Source organism: Ranitomeya variabilis, chromosome 3 (assembly GCF_051348905.1).
Source record: "Ranitomeya variabilis isolate aRanVar5 chromosome 3, aRanVar5.hap1, whole genome shotgun sequence".
NCBI classification, from domain to species: domain Eukaryota; kingdom Metazoa; phylum Chordata; class Amphibia; order Anura; family Dendrobatidae; genus Ranitomeya; species Ranitomeya variabilis.
The window spans coordinates 32,725,557-32,745,779 of NC_135234.1; the positions used below are offsets into that span (position 1 = coordinate 32,725,557).

Here is a 20,223-nt window from a genome sequence, read left to right on the forward strand (position 1 = left end):
CGTCCTTTGGCAGGAAAAACGCCAAATAGGTGAAATAGGCGCGTTTCTCATGTGTTTTTACACAGGTTTTGTTGCAGATTTTTCCCCACTCAATAGTACGGGTGAAATCTGCAGAAAAAACTCTGAAAGGATTGACGTGCCGGAGACATAAATCTGCGAGGAAAAAATAATCAGCGCGAGCACGAGACGTCAGGACTCGCATTCACCGCGCCGGCATCAGGAAAGCCGTCAAGTTTTGTGACAAATCTGCACAGAAAAAAAACGGGGCTAAAAACCGCAACAACTCTGCAACGTGTGCACAGGACCTTAGCCTACGTTCCCACCATTTTTGCACTTATTCTATACATTAGGTGACTTGTGGTCCTTCATCTGGTTTTTGATGCGATTTTTTGTCTGTTTTTTTTGTTAAATAAAGCTGTTTCGTGTGAATGTAGCCTTCCACAGCAGATGTATAGTTGATAGCTGCCCCGGGGACCTCTCCGATGCTAGCTGCAGGGGGATCTGGAACTACAAGTGCCAAGATGCTTTTCAATACCAGGGAATAAATAATGTACATCAGTGTAACCGCAGAGGTACTACAAGTCCCAGCTCTCCAGCAGCTGGAGGGTTACCAGCAGCCAGCGCAGCACATGGGCACTGCCCTTACAGTAGCAGCAGCTTCTCCTGCAGCTAAGCCACGCCCCCACACTGCTCTGCCATTGGCTAAGACGCACCCACTATGCAAATGAACCTGGGGGAAAGACATTCCTCTGCACTGGTTACTGTAAAAGCAAATTCATTTCCAGGATGTCTCATTCATAGAGGGAGCAGATCGCAGAGCTCCTCCACCTCCTCCTCCTCATCTTCCTCCTCCTCCTCCTCCTCCTGCTCCAGCCAAGCAGACGGGAGAAAAGTCTCAGCCTGAAGAACTTCCAGCCATAGATCTCAGTGCAACAACTTGTAACAACTTGCTGATAGAACTTCCAGCAACCCATCCTGAAGAGTTAACTGAGTCACCGCCACCAACCAGTCCTCATTGTCTGCTGGGGTTTGGTTTTTTTTTTTTCTTCTTATCTGGTGGTGTGTACCCATAAAACCACAGAACAAGCCACAAGAGTCAACCCACAAACCCATACCACAGCCACAAGATCCAGAAGAAGACCATTGGTTGGCTTGTTGGAAAGAACCTCATCATCCGTCTCTGGAAGCCACCTGAGATACCACCACAAGCTCTCTGTCCAGCATGGAAGGACAGCTGTCGGACTGCTACTGATAATAACCCATTTTTATGGATTTTTTGGCTGCTGTGGGCTTGTGATCATTGGCTAGGGTGGCACAGGTGAAGGTGGTGGTCGCCATCATCATCCTCAACCTTCTACAAGGGACAGAAGACTTGAATGTATCTTGTGTTCTATTGGGACTTTAGAAAGATGACCTGGAAGACAGTCCTAGGATGGTAGCTGCTGGCCAGGCTGCTTGTGTCTAGTGGTGCCTGGTGGTCCCCTGGGCATAATAAGACCTGTGTGTAGTATTCCCCCAGGACTGTGGTGTTAGTGGGGGGATCACTGGGGTGTTGTGTTCTTCTTCTCACCCCTTCTTACATTATAAGACATTGACAAGGCTTGTTGTGATGCGTATCCCCGTAGACACCAGCACCAGCCGCCGCTTCACGCCGCCTTCCACCACCCTCAGCCCGGGGAAGATGACTGAGACCTTACCCCTGACTGCCCCGGATGGCAGCGCCGCCCTGGTGGGCAAACTGAGAAGCGCAGACCGGAACATGGTGGAGGTCCTGTCCGATCACCCCGGGGAGCTGGTCCGTACAGACAGCCCAAACTTCCTGTGCTCGGTGCTGCCCACACACTGGAGGTGCAACAAGACCCTGCCCATCGCCTTTAAGGTAAGACCCCAAATATCTGTATCTACCTGTCCTGTGCCCTCATCTGTATGCTGCTGTCTGTAGGTTTATCCATAGATCCGTCTGTGCAAAGATCTTTCCATACATCTGTCTTCATATTGAAATATCTGCCTATATCCATCCCAGGACTGAGTTATCTGTCTCCTAGCTATCATCTATCCTTCTATCTATTATCTATCTATATTATCTATTTATTATCTATCTATTATCTATCTATATATCCACATCTATCTATCATCTATTATCTATCTATATATCTATCTATTTTCTGTCTATTATCTATTATCTATCTATTTCCTATCTATCTATCTATCTATCTATCCATCTATCATCTATCCTTCTATCTATTATCTATCTATATATAATCTGTCCAGATCTACAGTATATCTATCCTTCTATTATCTATATCTCTATATCTATTTATCCATATATCTGTCTAGCCATATCTATCTATATATCCACATGTATCTATTATCTATCTATCTATTATCTTTCTATCCCATATCTATCTCTCATATCTATCTCTATACCAATTATCATCTATCTATGCTTCTATCTATCCAACCTTCTATTATCTACCTATCATTCTATCTATCCCATATCTATCTATTATATATCTTTCTATCTGTCTACCTATCATCTACCTATCTATCGTATCTATCTATCTATCTATCTATCTATCTATCTATCTATCTATCTATTATCTATCTATCTATCTATCTATCTATCTATCTATCTATCTATCTATCTATCATCTATCTATCTATCTATCTATCTATCTATCTATCTATTTATCTATTATCTATCTATCTATCTATCATCTATCTATCTATCTATCTATCTATCTATCTATCTATTTATCTATTATCTATCTATCTATCTATCTATCTATCATCTATCTATCTATCTATCTATCTATCTATCATTTGATTGGTTCATACTTTGAACCGAAATGTCGCCACATGGGGCCATTAACGTCCTATAATTTCCACTATTTTTTGGAGGGCTGCTTATATATTTTTTGGTTTCTACTATTCAGGGTAGTATTTTGCCCCGGGACGTTTTGCACCCCATATGCTCTTTTTTATATAGCTATTGCTGCTTTTATCCCTTGGTCTATCACATATATGTATATCATATCTACAATTTATCTACTTATCAATTTATTTATGGATCAATCTAAGATCTATAGAATTATCCATTGAGTTATTCATTTGATTTCTGTCTGTATTCATCTATCTATATAATTAGAATATTTATTGCAGTTTTCAATAAGAAGATGACCTCATCTACCTCATCACCTCTACCCATCCCTGGTGCTAGGTTATAAGATGACCCCCGTCCTAACCCCACCACCAAGGAGTAGCCTATCATTGAGTTATTTCATGTGTTCTGCATTGATAAGACTTGAAGGATACAACTCACTTATCTTGTAAATTTGGCACTAAGCTGATTTCGGAGCTGCTGACTGTGGCTGCCAGACACATGTTCCTTGTTATCTGTCTTCATATTACTCATTTTCATCAGACATTTTGCTTCTTAGGAAACAGTAGTTTATCTGTTAATTATTTGGATTTCTATTCTAAGACTCCCCTGCACCCCTGATACCTGGTCTCCCCAATGACTTCAGAGCCAAAAGGAAGAAATTCAACTTTTTTGGGGGGGTTTGTGCTGCAGTAGCTCAGGAGCAAGTGCAGTCTGTATTGTAATATATTATATTATTTATGTGATATATTTGTTTTTATACAATCCTGTACATTTAAATAGTTGTGTAAATCCAAGTTTCTAATTTTGCACACGTTATCTTGTTGTGAAGAGGTGGTATCCATGAGTTTACATGGGACTGCAGTTATCTCGGAGCATTATAGTAATGCAAATCCAAAGAGATAAATGGCAAAGTCAGCTCTGCTACATATCAGAAGCCCAAAGTTCACTTCTCTGCACCTGTGGCCAGATCACACCTCTCCTGATGGAAGGTCCACATGTGCAGAACCGTGAATCTCATAGTACTGTACTATGCCCTCCACCTCCCCCTCCACCCCCCAAACGCCAATCTGCTCCCCTAGTCATGTCTGGACCGTTTGATGTTTCCAGGAAGAAATGTAAAATGATTTACTCACATGATCTGACTCACTGTCCTGCAATGTGTCTAGCCAAGTGTAAACCTGGAGCAGCTAACAATAATCTGTCCCATTTGGAATAACATAAAAAAGAAAAATCTAAGCAAAAATGGAAGTGGATGCAATGATTGAAATTTGCAAAAATATACTACACACACCGATATATATAGCTAGAGAAATATAACTATATAAAAAATATATGTAAAAAATAAAAAAACAGAAAATATATCTAAAAGAGAAATAATAGTATACATAACATCAAATGAGTTTATATTTCCAGTCTCCAAATAAATTAATCTGTAAATGACAGATTATTATTTTTCTATTTGCACAATTATTCTAGTTGCAGTATAGCATCTTGCAGGTAATTACGCTGAAGTTTTATTTAATAGGGTAATAGGGCAGGATTATTTGCAGTTTACCTGTTTTTGCACTGCAAAATATATATATATATATATATATATATATATATATATATATATATATATATATATATATATATATATATATATATATGTGTGTATGATCTGATAGAAAGTATTCTTGCTTTATTTGATTTCCTTTCTGTTAAGTTTTTTCCCAATATTTCTAGTTTTTGTTATTTTCTAAATAATCCAGGTTTTTATTGACAAGAGTGTTTTAACTCATGACGTTTGTGTAAATATATACAACATGTTTTATTTTTGCTAACAGGTTATTTTTTGCTTCCTACCTAGAGAAATGAATATGCTTAGCAAATATTTACCAATTATTGATTCTTCATTGGAAACAACATATCACAAATATTAATAATAATCAATATGGTTATTTAGTTATTGAGACCATATTTTATACTCAAGGGGATGAGATGGAGGATTTCTGTTAAAAAAGGATGAGAAATCTCATATTTCCACATATATGTGTAACTGTGAAATCCTACTACTACGTATTATTATTAGTTTGTTATTAGTATGATCAGAGAGTATTCTAGTCCTGTTTAGTCCTTGTAGGTTGTAGGTGTAAGTAAGTTATAGGTGAAATCATTAGCTCTCCAAATTCCCGGAAATACAGAGAATTGGCTTAGAAGTGAGCATTGATGATACATTTTATGGTCAGTAGTTATAGGTTTAATCTTTGCAGGTATGGAGGTAATTTTGGGTGAGGTGCTATTTCATTCTGTAGCACTAATATTGCAAAAAAATGACTTTCCCCTATAAGTAAAAAAAGAAATCTAGTACCGTAGGTTATGTGGGTATAAAAGAGGAGAGACAAGTGTGAAGTTCTTTGTAATAGAGTACTAGATAGATAAAAAGATAAATGGATAGATGATAGATAGATAGATAGATAGATAGATAGATAGATAGATAGATAGATAGATAATAGATAGATAGATATGAGATAGATAATAGATAGATAGATAGATAGATAGATAGATAGATAGATAGATAGACAATAGATAGATAGATAGATATGTGATAGATAGATAGATAGATAGATAGATAGATAGATAGATAGATAGATAAATGGATAGACGATAGATAGATGATAGATGGATAGATATACAAGATAGATAAATAATTATATAGATCGTTAAATACGGTTCATTGATTGGCATGTGATAGATAGATAGATAGATAGATAGATAGATAGATAGATAGACAGACAGACAGATAGAATGGGGCAGTGTTCCAAGACATTCATGAAGAAAAAACTATTATTTATTTGACTTTAGTGTACAGTTGTATACTACGGCCAAAGATTTGTCAATTTTTTGGCTTCATGAATATCTCTTTTCATTGCCACATCTATGAATTTTGTAAATTAAGATTTTTTGATTAATATCTGAAGGCCTGCATCCACCATCACTTATTCTGGTGCTGCTTAAAATCTATTTTCTATAGATACATAATTTTAGACAGACAGACAGACTGATGGATGGATGGATAGAATAACCAGACCGACAAACATCGGGGCAAAAAGCAATGTCAACACCATACACCCTGATCCTATCAGTTTTATAAGGCACATCAGCATGTTTCCGGCCTTGCGTGATTCTAATGAACTTTTACATCAAGAGCTTTTCTTTGTCTTGCACTGTAAATAAAAGCAAAGAAAAGAACAAAAAACAACCTGTGCCGCCTGGTTCGGCTACCATTATTTATCATTCAGGATGCAAAGGTGACCTGCGCTCTATACAGATCACCTCCTGACATTAGCCAAGAAAGGATTTCATACTGGAATGCAAAAAGCAAAAATAGAACAACAAAAAAACACTAGAAAAGAAAGATCCGTCCATCGTATCAGCTGCAACACATTATAAATAGATTACATTTTTAGGAAGAAAGCTATACACACCTGTCAGTGCAGTATGTAACAAGAAGAGGTATCTGATGCTACGGTCCAGTCATCGCTCTGCCTCCATGTCTGGGGTCCAGGATGCTGAGATCTAGGCAGCTGTTTGGTGGGGTCCTCCTCGCACTGTCTCCATGCCAGTCTGGGATATGGAAGGAACACTTTGGTCATCGGTCAGTTTCTTCTCAAGGTTATTAACATAGTGATCTTGTGGGTCTGACCCTGCAAGTAAAATAACCCGTGACCACAATGTGCTCTGGGATCAGAGGCGGGCACTACCAAAGCAGATCCATCAAACAGCACCATGGATCCAAGCTTCCCGGACCATCGACTATACTGTCTATCCATCTATCTAATATATGTGAAAAAAAAAAAAAATTATATATGTATATATATATATATATATATATATATATTTAATATAAAGCTATTATACGGGTATATATATATATATATATATATATATATATATATATATATATATACACCTTGTTAACTGGAGGTAAATAAAATTGAAGCCACGAGGATCAGGAACTGACAACCAAGATCATTCATTACATGAGTCAATTATAAAATAAAACCCTTTGTGTCTTCCATGTCTTACACCTCTCCGTCTCCCCGACACGTCGCTTCATGGAGTACAGTCATTGTATACAGGTAGCTTACAGCTAATCTTCTAAGACCGCTCGTTTCTCGAGCCCCATTCTGCGTGTTACTTCTTGTCAGTTTAGTCTCCTTTTACCCCGTTTGTGTTTTTAGTTTATTTCATAACTTAAGAAAGAGAGGAAAAAAAAAATGTCTAAAAGCCTAAAACGATTTTCATTCTTTTCATCTTTGATTTTTTTTATGTTTTTTTTTTGTAGTTTTTGAAAGACAGGATATGTAATTTATCCTGGGAACTTCTCTCAGTACAGACTTTGGTTTATTTAGTCTCTATTCAACCTCTTTTATTTTTAGTCTGTAAAGAAAATGCATTCTACTTTATTAGCTCCTAAAGATATGATGGGCGAGGCGACTTTGTAATCTTCTCCCCGTTAATTGTAGTAGTTTTATGTGGGCCGCATTATTATTATTATTATTATAGAAAGTCAACTAATACATTATTATTTATATTGGGTTTCAAAATGAGCCAAATACGGTATTAAAATCCGCTGGAAAAATATCTATTGATTCATCTATCTATCTATCTATCTATGAAAGCAATGAATAACTTCATTGCCGTTTTTCATAGAAAGACTACCCCTTTACTTCTACCCATCCCTGGTGCTAGGTTATAAGATGACCCCCGTCCTAATCCCACCACTAAGTAGTAGCCTATTATTGACATATTTCATGTGTTCTGCATTGATAAAATTTGAAGGATACAACACATTTGTCCATCTATTATCTATCTATCTATCTATCTATCTATCTATCTATCTATCTATCTATCTATCTATCTATCTATCTATCTATCTCATATCTATCATCTATCTATCCATCCATCCCATATCTATCTATGATCTATCTATCTATCTATCTATCTATCTATCTATCTATCTATCTATCTATCTATCTATCCTTTTTCTAAGGCCTTGCCATATGATAGATAGATATGAGATAGATGGGTTAGGATTTGCAGTCCTATGTAAAAACTACATAATATCAGGATGAGTTGTGCCAAATGACAAGTGCACCTCTGGTACATCTAACAGGCCCAGCTCTGCTACACAAGAGCCATTTGTTGTATTTTCGTCATCTACCAAGTGGAATTGACAATAACCACGATGCCTTTACCAATAATATTGATGAGTGATGACTTCTGATTTATTGCACCTTTACTGTATCCAGGTGGTGGCGCTGGGGGACGTTCCGGACGGAACTTTGGTGACGGTCATGGCTGGCAATGATGAGAATTATTCAGCAGAACTCCGCAATGCCACAGCGGCGATGAAGAGCCAAGTTGCTCGGTTTAATGACCTGAGATTCGTTGGAAGGTCGGGAAGAGGTAGGAACCGCTATAACCCTGTGTATTCGGAAGGATTTACTAACTGGTTTTGGTGCCCCTTAGACCAGATGGACGGAATACTGACCGGTAGTCTCCAGCCTTATAAATGAGGCTCTTGAGTTTGGGTCAGGAACATTGTGATCCATAGTTGAACCGTCTGTATGGTTCACACAAAGTTTTTTTATGTGGATTTTGGAGCAAATCCACATGAAAAACTACTTCAAATGCTCCTAGAACAATTTTTCTGTTCAGGTCATTTGGGAAAAAGTGCAAAAAGGAGATCCATGATAATGATTAAAGCATTTCTGCTTAAAAAATTGCTCCAAATTTGACTTCTGAATCAATTAAAAGAAAAGAAAAATACCCTCGTGCACAAAAAACACATGAAAAACACCAAAAAAGGTTAAAAAACAGCACATTTTGAAGCTTTTTATTTTCAAGCTGAAAAATCTACATCCAAATACCCCTTTGTTTCTGTAGCACTTTTTATTGTATTTTTTTACTTGCTTTTTTGTCCTTTATGGATTTTTTGGTCAAATTTGAGACATTTCTTCAAGCACTAACCACTCAAGAATATACATTTTTCTTCTTTTTCCACTTAAATAGAACTGCAGCCACTGTAATGAATGGGAAGCTGATTCAAAGAGTTTTTGAAGCCATTTTTCACATGGAAAATGGGGCAGAATCTGCTCCGCAATCCACATAAACTCTTTGAACACGTGGTGTGGGTAAAATCGCAGGAAAAAATGCCGTTTTGTGACTTGTCTGAAGCCTGTGAGTAGACCCCAAGTAAAACTTTCCTGCAATGAAATAGTTAATTCTAAGGTACAGCGGCGGGGTGATGGGGCGTGTAGTGTTTTGTATTATGCTGTCATATAGATGTGTATCACTCGCTTGGTTGTGACCCTTTGCTTTATTTTAGGACATAATAGCTTCATTTCAGGAGCGTACATACACTTTAACCCCTCACACAGTGGAATAGCTGAATAAACCTATTATGGATGACCTAATTCTTATATTTACAGTGGATTTTGGGGGAAATTACCCCTATTAACTAATAACCAATCACCTCCCTGCTAACATTTTTCAGCCTGTCTAAGGAAAATGAAAGCCTTAGTATCATTGGTTGCTTCAAGTTAGCAACCAATCAGATCATTGCTTTCGTTTTTCCAGCTTAGACTTTGAAAGTGCTGATCTGACTTGTTGCTATGGGCACCACCTTATTATACATGAGGCCTAGTGTTTGATGGCGACCTTAGTAGAAACCCCTACTGATATAATATCACATATTCAGCCTATTATACTATACCACGTCCGCACATTGAGGCAACTGTCAAGGAGGAAGCTGCACTGTAATCACATTGGGCCTTATTAATAAAAACCTGTCTTTCCTGGCCATAGCAACCAATCAGAGTTCAGCTTTCATTTCATAAACAGCATTAATACGATGAAAGCTGCACTGTGATTGGTTCATTTTAGATAATGGAGATTACTACACAAGACAAAAAAAGTATAAAGACAAAAAACTCAAGAAAGTAAAAAAATAACAAAAGCCATAATCTACAAATTGTGCAATCGCTCGCCCACAGAGCGCACAGGACGCCATCATTTTGACTGACACTTGTGACCTTTTTTTCTGTCAGGCCGTAGACGCAGCGTGACGGTGACATCACAGGCGTTCAAAGCGCGTTTGTTCAAACCGTACTTGATTGACAGCCCCTCATGTGGGGTTTCCTTTCTGTCCAGCCTGTACACACCGCTGACATGTAGGTAGCACGAGGCTGGCATATTTGTTTTCATTGCGGTGTGGCCTGTCAATCGTGACACAAAAAGCAGCGGTAAAGCAAACAAAATTCACACATAACACTAGCAAAAAAATTATATAATTAAATTCACTGTCCGCTGGTAGTCATTGCAGTTTTTTTTTTACACCATATTCTTCAAAATGTCCAAAATACATTTTAATTTTGTTTTCCGCCTATTAGAGCAAAAAAAAAATTCTGCGCAAACTTTTCTTCTTTTTTTTAAAGTCGCATTTGATGAATCGGTCTAAGGCCATGTGCACACGTTGTGGTTTTTACTGCGGATCCGCAGCAGTTTTCCATGCGGTGTACAGTACCATGTTAACCTATGGAAAATAAAAACCGCTGTGCAAATGCTGCGGAAAAAAACGAGCGGAAACGCAGCGGTTTATTTTCCGCAGCATGTCAATTCTTTGTGCGGATTCCGCAGCGGTTTTACACCTGCTCCATATTAGAAAACCGCAGGTGTAAAACCGCAGTGGAAACCGCACAAAAAATGCGGTAAATCCGCGATAAATCCACAGGAAAAACGCGGTGTTTTTGCCCTGCGGATTTATCAAAATCAGTGCGGAAAAAAAACGCACACCAGTCCGCAGCGTGTGCACATACCCTAAAGCATCGATGTAAAAATCTGAAAATGTATTGAACGAATCACAGCTATAAAAAAAAAAAAGAGGCGCCAATTCTTTTGCAAATTTGTTACTAATTGCACCACAAAAAATAGTAAAAATGATGATTAGGACCCCAAATTTTTAAATATTTGGGCATTTTTTTCATTTTTTTGTGCGGGAGGGGCAATACGTTTTTCCCCCCCTAGTTTATAGTCATTAGCATCGCCGTCATTTTCATCCAGAAGGAGCATTCACAGCAGTTTATGTTTCCTCCTTGACGTACTCCCTCAGTAACCCAAACGCGGCCCTTTTTTTTAACCCAAATGTTTATTTGACCATCCAGACCTCAAATTCCCCCGGACCGTACGTAACGCCACATGAAACGCTCCCCAGACTGCAGGTGTTAGATAAAAGGGCAGCAGACCAGCAGCTTGTTGATGTGGACAGTCATGCGGACCTCCCGTATAGAAAAGTTTGAGATCCCCTTTAAAAAACGTTGAAAACCTCAACGGTCGGAAGCGAGTCCCCCCCCCTGGCCCTCCTCCGCCTTCTCTTTCACACATATTCAGCTTGTGCTGAGCACTTCCTGTGTTTCCTAACCGCACCAAACATGCAACCGCGTTGTTAAACAAAAGAGGAATTGCTCGGTGCAAAAACAAATGGCCTTGGGATTACACAACGCGGCCATGACAGATATTTATCTATTTTGTTTTCCTGCTGAACGATAACCGCTTCTTCCTAAATACATTGACGGTTTGGGCTGAAGGAGTTGATGAAGCAAATCTTTAATCTTTCTTATTTATTTTAGTCCGTAGAACATCCGCTTATTTTGAAACAAAATGATTCCATGGAGTAATTTCATGTGAAATGCTCTGCTCTTAGGAAAAAAAGACCTATGTGGATAGATTTGTGCCGTATGCAGCAGAGCAGTGTCCGCGCAATATATTCTGCTGTTGCAAAAAGCTTCTGCGGTCGGAGTTCTAGCAAATGCAGCTGAGCACTATCCATTCAAAATGCTCTGCTGTTATAAAAAGCTTGCTGAAAATGAATGTCCGCCTTGTTCCGCAGCGCATTATCCATGTAAAATGCTATAGAAAACACCTCTGTTTGGCGTTCTGCCATATGCGGCAGAGCACTATCCATTCAAAATGCTCCGTTGTTGCAAAAAAATGTGGAGTTTTTCTTTTAGTCCCTACGTAGTCAGTAGAACATTATCCATGGAAAAACACGCTACGGTTACAAAACTAACGTGGTTGGAATTTTATCATAGGCAGCAGAGCATTATCAATGCAAAATGCTCTGATGTTCAAAAAAAATATATGTTGGAGTTCCACCATATAGTTACATAGTTATTAAGGTTGAAGGAAGACTTTAAGTCCATGTAGTTCAACCCATAGCCTAACCTAACATGCCCTAACATGTTGATCCAGAGGAAGGCAAAAAAAAACCATGTGGCAAAGAGTAAGCTCCACATTGGGGAAAAAAATTCCTTCCCGACCCCACATACGGCAATCAGACTAGTTCCCTGGATCAACGCCCTATCAAGGAATCTAGTATATATACCCTGTAACATTATACTTTTCCAGAAAGGTATCCAGTCCCCTCTTAAATTTAAGTAATGAATCACTCATTACAACATCATACGGCAGAGAGTTCCATAGTCTCACTGCTCTTACAGTAAAGAATCCGCGTCTGTTATTATGCTTAAACCTTCTTTCCTCCAGACGTAGAGGATGCCCCCTTGTCCCTGTCACCGGTCTATGATTAAAAAGATCATCAGAAAGGTCTTTGTACTGTCCCCTCATATATTTATACATTAACATAAGATCACCCCTTAGCCTTCGTTTTTCCAAACTAAATAGCCCCAAGTGTAATAACCTATCTTGGTATTGCAGACCCCCCAGTCCTCTAATAACCTATATGCAGCAAAGCATTATTCATACAGAAAGCTTCTGAGGTTGGGGTCCAGCCATATGAATCAGGGCTTTATCTATGCAAAATGCAGTGCTGTAACAGAACGCTTCTGTGGTAGAGTTCTACCATAACCCAAGCAAAATGCTCTGCTGGTAGAAACAGTTTTTTAGGGTTGGATGTGCTGCAGAGCATCCGTAGGAAAAAAATGCAAAACGCTCTGCTATTCCAAAGAGCCTGCTGCCATACACATCACAGCATTACCCGTATAGAATACTCTTACAAAAAGTTGTGATTAGAGTTCCTCCATATGCAGCAGAGCTTTTCCTATACATATTGTAAGGAAAATAGGCTGTGTTGCAGCTAACGTCTTTAGGACATTATCCGTGCATGATGCACCGCTGCAACAAAAAGCCTGCTGTGGTTGGAGTTCTGACATAAGCAGGAGAGCATTAACCAATGCAGATTCCAGACACAGATTGCTCTTTTACTCTCTGTAGGGTGCCCTTAGGCATGAGCATTTTATGCCTAATAGAGAAAAGCTTGCCAGTGGGGGCGCTGATGGTTGGGGTGGATGCTTTTGGACAGCACTGTCGGACCCTCGGTGTAAAGTGAGATACCGCTATGTATTCAGCCATGGTGGACATTGGTCAACCTATGCCCACACACCATACAACACAGAGGATATACCACCACCTAGTGGAGGAACTTGGTATCTCACTAATGAGCAGTAAGATAATAAATAATAATACTAAACTTTTTACCTTAGTGCCTTATTTTAGATATAGATCAGAATTGTCACCCGGTGTTAAAAGTGGAAAATATATTTGGGCTATGTGTTTTTTAAAAAAGTTGCATTATATTGTATCATGATGTTCTGCAGCAGCTGAGGGGTGTGATGCTATTGTGCAGTCACTGAGGAGTGCTATGAGGTTCTGCAGCATCTGAGATATGAATTATGTTTTGCATTATGTTGTTGCAGCTGCTGAAGAACCTCTTACTATACATCAGTCAATAAGTAGAAGGACTGTGACCAGTCAATGGGAAATTTGGATTGACCTGTACCAGTATGCCACCCCCCCAAAAAAAAATTGCAATCCCACTCTTACTTTCACCGGTTGCATTAATCCAGGCGCCCGTAGCTCGTGTAGGTGTTTAGGAAGATTACTCGTACCTGCTATTATTACAGATTAATTATGCGCTTACCAAGGGTTGTAATTTAAGCAATTAACCATCTCACACATATACGGTTATGGGGCCCTCGGGCAGGGGAAAAACAAAAATAGGCTGGAAATGCTGGGACTTCTAGTCCTGCGGAGTAGCTTAGCTTACGTTTAGCCTAATTATGAAACGTACAATTATTTGGTGTCACGTTGAACATGCGATCAGCCTCCGTCAGGGGCCCCGGTGCATCTGTTCTGTGGCCGGCAGAGCCCGTCTCTCCTCTGGCAATATTCCAATAAGTACATGTGTCCGGCACCGACGCCGCCTTCAGCTGCTGTGCGTATGCATTTTTTATCATAAATCCCCAAATCCATGCTCCAAATGGTGAAATACGCCAGCAGTATTTAAAGGGGAAACGTCACCGACATAATTTCACAAAATGCATGGGCTCACACCACTCCTTAAAGGGGTTGCGAGTGCATCTTGTGCTGTGTTCACACGATGCATTTTTTTCTGCATTGTTTTGCTGCGTTTTTAATGCGTCTTGTGCATGCTGATAAAGATTACTGCCCCCCAAAAACATCATTATGCAACTTCCTTAAGGTTTTTGTACCAAAAACGCAGCAAAACCTGTCCCCAAGTACTTCGGATCTTTCATAGAATTAATTTTTTCAAACTTTTGGGCCCCCTAGGCTGCAGTGGCCCATGTATGACTGCAACCCCAGCACCTATTATAGCTTTGCCCCTTTCTACCAGCTCTAAAATTTTAAAACTCAGTTATATTATCGTAATCTCTTCTCGACTTATCAAAGGTTGACATTTGTGTCCCCATGACAACTCCTATTGTACACCCAAATTGCTTTCTATAATTCTAGCACGAAAGAAGAAAATGGGATCAGTTCCTATAAGACCCTATGATAATACTGGGATTCAGGAGCAGTAAGTGTTGTCATGGGGTCACAACCTTCAATATCATATAAGTTAGTAAAATGCCCAAAATTACCTTCTTTTTTTACCATTTCTGCATTGTGCATTTTTATTTTCCTTGAGGCCATTACATATAATGTTAGTCACACTTGCTGGGAACTGTTCATCCGCTTGACTGATTGGGTAATTTAATGATCCCTCGTTAGGTTTATTCTGTCCATGAGTGACTAAGACATTCTCTTATTTACAGCACAATGCCTGGCTGTTTTCCTAAGGTGTACGCTGTTTGCCGATCTCGGCATGGATTGCTATGTTCTGTTACCGTGTTTGCACAAACGCTGAGTTATGTCTGGAGTGTCTGGTTCGTCAAGGAATCCAATGTTAAAACTTTTTTTTTTTTTTTTCGAGACAACTTTTGGAAAGTAGCTGAGAGATTTGTTCTTCATCTGTCAGGTTATTTCAGATTCACTTTAGGTTGGTGTTAACCACTTTTCTTAATGTTCTTAATCTTGTGATATTACGTGCGCTGGAAGTTGCTCCGTGTCGAACAATCTGCACCCTAACCCAATCCCTATCCCTAACCCAAACTGTAACCCTAACCCAAACCGTAACCCTGATCCAAACCGTAACCCAAACCCTATCCCTAACCCAAACCCTAACCCAAACCGTTACCCTAACCCAAACCCTACACAAACCGTAACCCTAACCCAAACCGTAGCCCAAACCATACCCAAACCGTAACCCTAACCCAAACCGTAACCCAAACCATAACCAAACCGTAACCCTAATCCAAACCATAACCCAAACCCTATCCCTAACCCAAACCCTAACTCAAACTGTAACCCAAACTCTATCCCTAACCCAAACTGTAACCCTATCTCAAACCCTAACTCAAATCCAAACTGTAACCCTAACCATAACCCAAACCCTATCGCTAAACTAAACTGTAACCCTAACCCAAACCCTACCAAAACCATAAACCTACCCCAAACCAAAACTGTAACCCAAACCCTAACTCAAACCGTAATTCAAACCCTATCCCTAACCCAAACCGTAACCCAAACCCTAACTCAAACGTAACCCAAACCCTATCATTAACCCAAACAGTAACCCAAAATCAAACCCTAACGCAAATCCAAACTGTAACCCAAACCCTATCCCTAACCCAAACCCTAACTGAAATCCAAACTGTAACCCAAACCCTATCCCTCATACAAACCTGAACCCTAATAACCAAACACATTAACCGAATAACACCTTAAACAGTGCTATACAGCCAGGCTTTGACTGTCCCACAGGAGAACAGGAGAATCCTCTGGTGGGCTCCTGTGCAAGAGTGTGCCACTACCCTCTTATATGAACAGTACTTGGCATTATATACATGAATCACAATGTACAGACAGGCAGCATCTTATTCATTTACCAATCTACCTACTTCATTGTTATATAAATCTGTGAGTCACATTTGCATGTAGTTGAAAAGTGGTCCCCTGAAGATGGTTACTGGTGGGCCATTGGCAGTCGAGTCCGACACTGTATACAGCGCTAAAACCACCATATACATCACAAATAAGATCCTGTTGTGCACAAATAAAAACCAACACCCAATGATCATATACCAGCCTACATAGAAACTAAGCAACAGGCTGCAAAAATAATACACTATCAAATGCTTAAAAGGAGTTGTCCGGTCAAGATACGGTACACAGGGTGGGGGATAACTTATAGATCTGTGGGACTTGCACCAATCAGCAGAGCGGGGACCTTTTATTCCTTTTAGAATGCCCATTCATCCTCTAAGGGGCTGCCAAAAAAAGCCAAGCGCAGTTCCTTTGAGAATGAATGGAGCAACGGTTGGAAATGGGCACTGCAGCTCCACAATAAAGGCATAAAAGTGTCTCATTAGGGGTGAAAGCGCCCCCCATTCTACCGCTTGGTGTCCCACCGATCTATGAGTTGTTCTCATCTGTCTTTTGAATAGGTGATCACATAACTGTGCTATGCAGCACTGACTCCACCACACTGTGGCTAATGTCTGAGCAGCAGTGCCATACACTGCCAAAAGTAACACCGTACAGTGCTGAAATAATACCAACATGCAGTGACAAAATGCCAGCTCCATAGAAAAACTAATCTAATACCAACCAGGGCTATACAGAACTGGCACCACTATACTCAGCAATATACTTACAGTGCCTAAGTAATAGCGCCATACAGTGCCAATCTACACAACATACAGTGACCCAACAACAGTTTGAATACATATAATGAATTAATAGCAGTTCTGTACAGCACGGACACCGTTGTACAATGCCAAAGTACCAACATACAGCGCTCAAATAGCGGCTCCTTATATAACCTAATCTTATACCAGTGCAATACAACAACTACACCATAATCAATGATTTATTGTACAATCCATAAGTAACAGCGCCACACGGTGCCAAACTACCACTATATAGTGCTCAAATAATACTAATACACAGTGATTGACTACTAGCTCCATACGTTATCTAATACCATCGCTGTACAACACTCACAGCACCATATTCTGACAAAATAATATACCGTACCAGCGCCATACAATGCCAAAGTACCATTATATAGGGCTGAAATAATAGCAATAAACAGTGACTACTAGCCCCATACGTAATCTAATACCAGCGCTATACAAAAATCCCAGCACCTTAGTCTGTAGATATAATATTCCATTTCATGCCTAAATAACAGCGTCATTGAGAGCCAAAGTAAACCAACACACAGTGACCCAATACCAGCTCCATTTATAACCTAATACCAGTGCTATACCGCACTGACACCACTATACGCTGCAAAAATAACTTACTCTACAATGCTTAAATAGTGGTGCCAAAGTACCGTCATACAGTGCTCAAATTATACCAACATACAGTGAACAAATAGCTCCATATATAACCTAATCTAATACCAGTGCTTCACAGCAATGACAGCACCATATGCTGCAAAAAATAATTTACTATATGCTTACATAATAGCGCCACACAGTGCCAACATATCACTATATAGTGCTGAAATTATAACAACATACAGTGATGAACTACTAGTTCCAACTACGGAAAGAAATCTAATGGCAGAGCTATACAATGTTCACAGGACCATATTCTGTAATCATGTTATACCGTCTAATGCCTAAGTCACTGTGCCATACTGTACCAAAGTACCGTCATACAGTGCTCAAAGTATAGCAACATACTGTGACCAAATAGCTTCATACATAAACTAATCTAATAACAGTGCTACATAGCGCTGACACCACCATAGGCTGCAACAATAATTTACTGTGCAATGCCTAAGTAATAGCGCCATACAGTGCTCACAAATACCAACATACTGTGTCTATTTCGCTCCATACACAAGATTTAGGGTGGTCATAAGCCATCTGTGGGGTCCTCTTCCAGAGGAGTGTCTCTAATTAGGACTCTGGGAAAGCTGGGTGGCAAGTAAGAAACAGATGAATTTTTGACACCCTGACGGATGAGGATGACGGCATTAATCCTGTGCTTCCTCCATTGCTTCCCTGTACTGTTACCTTTCTATATAATTTGTGTGGGCGCAGGTAGAACAAAGCGTGTAACGCTCACCACAGGGTGACACAAAGGAGCGCTCACTGTTTGCTCTGTCTGTGTAACGCTGGGATAATACCGCCATCTCATTACCCACAAGACACGAGCACCGCCGGAGAGTTACAACCACTAATTTGAATGCAGAGGTATTTTCTTTCTTTCTCTTTTGTCTGCAAGCCACATCTGTGGTCACCAAAACCACCGCCATCAGACACGTCGGCTGCACACACGACAAGCGGATCCCGGCTGTGTATACATCCATAGCTATATACTGTGATAAGGCGCCATGTCCTCCTATGGAACCAAACATTCTATCTACCCCCAAAGCTCGGCACAGAGAAAACAGACCTCACACAGCTCCATCAATGGAGAAGTTAAAAAGTTACCCGTCTCATAAAATGCAAATTTTTAATGGCGCCACATGGTGCCACAATCCAAACCGCTAAAATGTGACCGTTATAAGTTTGGTATCTCTGTAATCGAAGTGACCTGGTGATTTTTTACTATACGATCAACACCCTAAAAACAAAACCCAATAGCGGAATGTTTTGGTGTTTTTTTTCCCTTTATTTTTTATTTTTACAATATTATATTGCCCAATTGTTTCTCAATTTTTCAATACATTATATGGTTAAAAGAAGGGTTTTTTATTGTTTTTTTAATTTTTTTTTTTGGTGTGACAAATAGCATTTTCAATGACAAGTCCTCGTGTGGTTTTGTCATTGGAAATTTTAAAAAAATTATGATTTTCAGAAGAAAACAATGGAAAAAAAAAAAGTGCCAAAATGAAAAATCTCCCGTTCTGTAAGGGGATGAACCCCATAAGGATATGTTCACACGTTGCGTTTTTGCGGAATTTTTTTTAATGAAAATGAAAAGCAAATTTTTACAGAATCAGCAAAAGCTGTGAGATTTCGGAAATCTCATTCATGCGATTGTTTTTTTTTCCTCACTGAAATGCAAAATTGCTGCTTTTTAAAATAAAATTGCAGCATGTGAATTGACATGCGTTTTTGCAGCTTTTTTTTTCCCCATAGAAAGCAATGAGAAAGTGAAAAAACGCTGCGTTTTTTGCTGCTTTTTAATGTCTTCTGGAGACAAAAGACACACACTGTATAATCTGCACCAAAAACGCTGCAAAAAAAGCATTCAAAATCTCCCTTTTGTAAGCAGCTTTTTTACTGCCAAGACAATAGGTGTTGGCTGCAGAGAAAAAAACGCTATAAAAAAAAGCAACGTGTGAACATAAGCTGATAATGATACCTGTCACACACCTTGTATTTCCTGTCTGAAAGCTGAAGCTAAATAGTTAATTCAGTTTTTCAGCTTTTCACAGGAAGCAGAGCACACGAGAAAATTACTTCCCCCATAAGATCTGATCGTTCTCCTATAGGGCACGTCCATTATACAGCGCGCCGTGACGGATGCCATGATTGTATGGTGCTAGAACAAAGGAGGATCCAAGGATCGGACATAAGCAACAACACTTTCCATAATGGGCCCTTTAATGGATGCGGTCTCCCTTTAAAACATAGGTTCCCTTTTAAAGGAATTTTCCATTTAATAAATTTTTTCTCACATCGGATAAAAAAAAATAAGAATGTAGAAAGTGATCCGCACGTTACCGATCCCCACGTTACCGATCCCCCCCTTTCCGCGCTACTCCTGTTCTGACGCTGCCCTGTCCCCCACCGGTCTCTACTTTCTCATGCTCCCATTACAGGGACATGTGACAGCTGTGCAGCCAATCGCTGACTGAGGCAGGTCCCTGCTGGACCAATGAGAGTTGACTATATTTTCTGGAGTGAGGGAGATCTCTACTATTCGGGGGGAGTTTTCCCGAACATTCCAGGAGAGATGGAAACTCCGAC

At 39.6% G+C, this 20,223-nt stretch overlaps 1 protein-coding gene across 1 annotated transcript in view; it reads left to right on the forward strand.

Annotated features, from left to right (window-relative positions):
- The first annotated feature begins 793 nt into the window (after positions 1-793).
- The window catches only part of RUNX1 (RUNX family transcription factor 1), a 100,017-nt gene continuing 80,587 nt past the window's right edge, over positions 794-20,223 (forward strand). Inside the window, exons 1-2 of the mRNA XM_077293901.1 lie at positions 794-1,879; positions 8,179-8,335. Of these exons, the coding sequence (XP_077150016.1) occupies positions 1,610-1,879; positions 8,179-8,335 (427 nt within the window). The 5' untranslated portion in view covers positions 794-1,609. The remainder of the gene's footprint in view (positions 1,880-8,178; positions 8,336-20,223) is intronic.